The sequence below is a fragment of the Pavona decussata genome, unplaced genomic scaffold, assembly GCF_977016875.1.
Source record: "Pavona decussata unplaced genomic scaffold, jaPavDecu1.1 SCAFFOLD_344, whole genome shotgun sequence".
Taxonomy (NCBI): domain Eukaryota; kingdom Metazoa; phylum Cnidaria; class Anthozoa; order Scleractinia; family Agariciidae; genus Pavona; species Pavona decussata.
Genome location: NW_028145729.1, coordinates 437,501 through 442,500, shown reverse-complemented (window position 1 = coordinate 442,500; position 5,000 = coordinate 437,501). Strand labels below are relative to the sequence as shown.

The 5,000-nt window shown below is 41.6% G+C and overlaps 1 protein-coding gene across 6 annotated transcripts in view; it reads right to left on the bottom strand.

Annotated features, from left to right (window-relative positions):
- LOC146453223 (uncharacterized) overlaps positions 1–5,000 on the bottom strand; it is a 71,795-nt gene that overhangs the window by 50,151 nt on the left and 16,644 nt on the right. For 3 of the 6 annotated variants that reach the window (XM_085096859.1, XM_085096863.1, XM_085096861.1), the window contains exons 12-15: positions 3,965–4,122; positions 3,282–3,361; positions 1,574–1,631; positions 434–606 (exon numbers count right to left, since the gene is read on the bottom strand). In XM_085096859.1, the coding sequence (XP_084952985.1) occupies positions 434–606; positions 1,574–1,631; positions 3,282–3,361; positions 3,965–4,122 (469 nt within the window). The remainder of the gene's footprint in view (positions 1–433; positions 607–1,573; positions 1,632–3,281; positions 3,362–3,964; positions 4,123–5,000) is intronic. The other 3 variants (XM_085096862.1, XM_085096860.1, XM_085096864.1) reach the window with 3 other exon arrangements.

The following is a 5,000-nucleotide window of genomic DNA, read 5'->3' as shown; positions in this document are numbered from 1 at the left end:
TGGTTCATCAGTGATGGACACGAACAACGACGATTGTTATACCCTCCAACTCAAATACGTTTTCTGATTGGAGGAGAACGTGTCACGTGCCATGGGTCAAAACTCACTAACCCCCTAAGGAAACAACAACTTGAACTTTCGATTCGCACGTGATCAGGTCGTGCACCTTGAAGCCGCGGCAAATTTGCGTGCCAGCCCGCGTGAAGAAAATATTTTTTTTGCAGTCATGGCACTTTTTTTGAGTTGGGAGGCATAATAAAACACGGGGAACAGTGAGTTTTGTTTCCCCTCGACCCTCAATGGAAAGAAAACTCACTGTTTCCCTTGGGGCCAGTCATTAAGCGCTTATTGTTGATCAGTTTTCGAGCCACTGAACATCGTTGGCAATCTCAGGGAAACCAATCTTGAGTTTGATACAAAAACAAATACAAACCTTTACGTTCCTCTGCACCATAATGGAGCAGTAGTTTGACGGAGAGACAAAATCACTGTCATTCTGCAGCCAGTAGGTAAAGACTCCTATATCATCAAACTTGTGACTCAATACCCCCAACCAACTCATCAGTCTAGCTTGGTCCTTTGCCTTCTTGCAACCACAGCCTGAAACTTAAAATCATGACAAAAAGACGAATGCAGCCATACCATCGTTATACAACAGACGATTACAGGACATTGCCATCTTCATGTAAAAGATTAAGCATGAATTACTGCCACAGAGACTTTGTAATCTTTTCCAATTAGACAGTGGCTCGTATTACTTAAGGAAACGAGAATTTCGTTACTTCGTTACCTAGGGCCTAAACTGTGGAATGATCTCACTCCTAGAATAAGATATCAACCCTCTCTGAAGCAATTTAAAAGAGTCATACGTAATCAGGACCTTACTGCCCTAGCTGCAAATGTCAGTAACTGTCGAGGCTGCAACTTATGCCGAGAATGACTGTCGTTTACATGAGTTTTACAATTGATGTATGAAATCTTTAATATTTTAATATGGTTTACGATGTAAATTTCAATATATTGTAGCTCTTTTTTAGCTAGAGTTAAAATAGGCTATTTAGTTAGGTTTCCACTTTTAGTAGAGGGGACTTCTCTCCTCAGCTACATTCCAGTTGTGACACAATAATAAAGTTATTGATTGATTGATGTTCATGTCGTTCATGTTATTACCTCTGAAAATCCCCTTTGGGGACGTGGTAATGAAGTATGTATGGCTTACAACATAATTTACCACAACGTGCTTGCGTCTGGCCTTTAATCGGTGATCAAATCCGGAGGTCGTGGCTTCGATTTCCGCCGAGGTTAAGGCTTTTTTTCCATGCTTCCTGCGATCTCCCATTTCCATGTTGTGGTCTTCGAATTCGAATATCGCAATTTAAACTTGGATGCTAATAATTTTCATTGTTAAGAGTAAAATAAAATACAACCATGCTTTGAATTTTCAACATAAGTCCGTATGTCATTGAATGGCAGAGTAAGACAATATTCAACTCTCAACTCATGCAGCTGAAGGAGGTGTATTGTAGGTAAAAGTCAAAGCTAAAGCGTCATTTTTTTCAGAAAATATACTAACCAGAATTCGAAGACTTCCTTCTTGTAGGCAAACTTTTTGCGGATGTACAACGCTCCAACTATATCACAAAAGAAACAAACATTGCTTTAGGCCCCGTCCAAACTACTTCGGATATATTTGAGAACGGTAATTTTCCCCCAAATTCAAATGTTTTCCGTTCACACTCTGTTATCGTATCGTTTATGCCGTCCACACAAAAACGGTCCCGCGCCCCAGGAAACATTTCATTTCAAATTTTTCCGGATTGGTTTGCATGGGTCCTTCGTGCTGGTAACACTATTCAGGATACTGTACATCCTTAGTATTCGTCCATGTGTGAGAAGTTGTGCTTACATCTAAGGCCGGCTTAGTATTTTGTTAATTTTCTTTTCGCTTCTAATACACCTATGTACAAATGTTGATTCACTCACTGTCTGGTACTTTTTCTTTCTTTTTTTTCTTTCCATTTCCGTCCGTCCGTCCTTCCGCCCGTTCGTTCGTTCTTCCGTCCGTCCGTCTGTCCGTTCCTTCGTTCGTTCTTCCGTCCGTCCGTTCGTTCGTCATTCCATCCGTTCGTCTGTCCGTTCATTCGTTGGTTCCTTTATTCGTTCGTTCGTTCGTTCGTTCGTCCGTCCGTTCGTTCGTTCTTCCTTCCGTCCGTCCGTCCGTCCGTCCGTCCGTTCGTCTGTCCGTTCATTCGTTCGTTCGTCCGTCCGTCCGTCCGTCCGTCCGTCCGTTCGTTCGTTATTCCGTCGGTCCGTTCGTTCGTTCGTTCGTTCGTTCTTCCGTCCGTCCTTCCGTCCGTTTGTTCTTTCGTTCGTTTTCCTGTCCGTCCGTTTGTTCGTTCTTTTTTCCGTCCGTCCTTCCGTCCGTTCGTTCTTTCGTTCGTTCTCCCGTCCGTCCGTTCGTTCGTTCGTTCTTCCGTCCGTTCGTTCTTTCGTTCGTTCTTCCGTCCGTCCTTCCGTCCGTCCGTTAGTTCTTCCGTGCGTCCGTCCTTCCGTCGGTCCATTCGCTCGTTCGTTCTTCCGTCCGTCCTTCGGTCCGTTCGTTCTCCCGTCCGTCCGTTCGTTCGTTCGTTCGTTCGTTCTTCCGTCCGTCCGTCCGTCCGTCCGTCCATCCGTTCGTTCGCTCTTTCGTCCTTCGTTCGTTCGTTCGCTCTTCCGTCCGTCCGTCCATCCGTTTATTCGTTCGTTCTTCCGTCCGTCCGTACATTTGTCTACTTCGTTTCTTGTGCATTACAACCAAGATAAAGCATGATAATTTTTGTAACTACTCAGCTCTTTTAGTTCTTACTACTCTGCGTATTATTAGTTGTTTTTTTTTTTTTTTGGCCTAATACAGTTTATTCCAAAATGGCTACCATTTTAATATTCTTTAGTTCGTATTCAAATTAGCCCTTCTTACCTCGTTCTTAAGTTCAAAAATCAAAAGAATATTTTACCTTGAACGAGACAAGAAGGGCTACTTTGAATGCAAACAAAAGAATATTAAAATGAAAGCCATTTTGGCATAGGATTTATTAAGTTAATATTTGGCGATTTTTCATGTACTTTTTTGTGAAAATAAAAGTGTGATTGTTCTTGTTGTTGTTGTTAGAATTTGCACTGGGGTCTTGTTCGCCACAATGCGTATGTGTATACATGCCTACGCAACTACTGTAAGCACAGGGAAAATTACTATTTATTCTATACAATATCATTAACCATTAAATCGTATAAATAACATTTACCTCTTTTAAGTACAACGTAAAATTTTCCTTATCGCTCAGAGTCCACCAGACTCGTTCCCCTTGCTTAACTGTACCAAGGGCTGAGGAGAAAAAAAAAGTATTAAATCCACAAGGTAATGAAACCTTTAATCCACCATTCAAAGGTGAGTTTTAATTATTACTGTATGGCACTTGAAAAAAAAATTAATTCGCCTGTGACTGTAAGGGTGTGTTCGATTTGTTCTTTTCCGGAATAGGAAGAGAAGCAAATTACCGGTGCCAGGTTTTCAATGATACTTGATTTAAGTTCGGGGAAAAAACGTTTCTGGTTGTCAATATCACCTTTTCTGTCTTTTATCGAATCATACATGCAGATTCAGTTCACTTCAGTTTATTGTTTTGACATAAAAAGTGGACAAATATGAATTATTATTATAAAAACACTAATGGCGAGGAAGCCCAAGGGAAGCCACCGGGCTTATAAGGAATGGGCTCCCTCAGTTAAAGTAACTGGAACAAAGTATTATAATAGTTACACATGGGACCAAAATGGCAGAGCTACAACAAATCTTAAAATATATTACATGTACTATAATAATCATAGTGAGGCTAAAAAAGGGAAAATTCCCTTTCGATATCAACTCTGTTGATAAACCATACATTCGGATCCTTAGTAACCCTTGGGAAATTTTTAAACCCCCTACCTGGTTTGAATCGTCCATTTTCAATGCCAACAACATGTTCAGTAGGCTTGGGTTGTACCACTACACATCCTCTTAGCTGGGAAAGGTCGGCCATGTTATATACGTAGCGATACAGTCCTGGTTCGGTGAACTGATAAGAAACAAGGTCTGCAATCCTACTTGTCAAGAGAAGAACAAAACAATTCTTGAGTAAGTTATTTAAAATAACAATTTGTTCGCTAAGGACAATGTAGTCTAGTCCTGGTCCTTCGCTCTCTGTCACGCAACTCAACTCCACGCCGTGAGTTGCGTGACAGAGAGCGGAGGTGCCAGGACTGGACTAAGGGCAAGTAGTGAGAGAAGAGTTCAAATTAAAGTCTTTTCCTTCGCTTGTGGTAGTTTATTCTATTAATTTCCAAATTCTTTGGGGTGATTGAAATAATTATCCCAAACAATAGCACTAACGAAAGTCAATTTGCTGAAGCAGTGATCGCATTATTAAATAGCGTATCAATACAGTGCCGCAAAGAAGTGACTTGGGAGCACCCAACGAATTGTTCCGTGAAATATCTGTTTTGCACTCCTTCATCGCCTCAGAATTCAGATTAACAGCTGTAATTGTGATGAAACACTATACTTGTAAGGAAACGTCACCTCCGTCTTTGTTAACATGGCAAAATTTACCAATTTTGTTTTGGGGAGTGGAAACTGGCTTGCAAATTACAGCCAGCTAGCATTTTCGGATAGCCAACAAAACCCAAAGAAATGCAGGGACTAACTTTACCCCCCCCCCCTCCCCCTCTCCCCCGTGTTGGTTTGCACAAATTATTCTTTCAAAGGCCCTAAAACGATCTGGGGAAACAGTGAATGGCATTGGGGAGGAGGGATGGCATAATGGTGAGAGCACTCGCCTTCCACCAATGTGGCCCAGGTTCGATTCCCGGATTGGGTGTCATGTAGGTTGTTTACAGTTATTTGTTTCCTTCAGTAGATGTGGTCTCCGACTACATTGAAAAGGTAGGAGATACTTGCTGTACACTTGTACACTGTATGCACT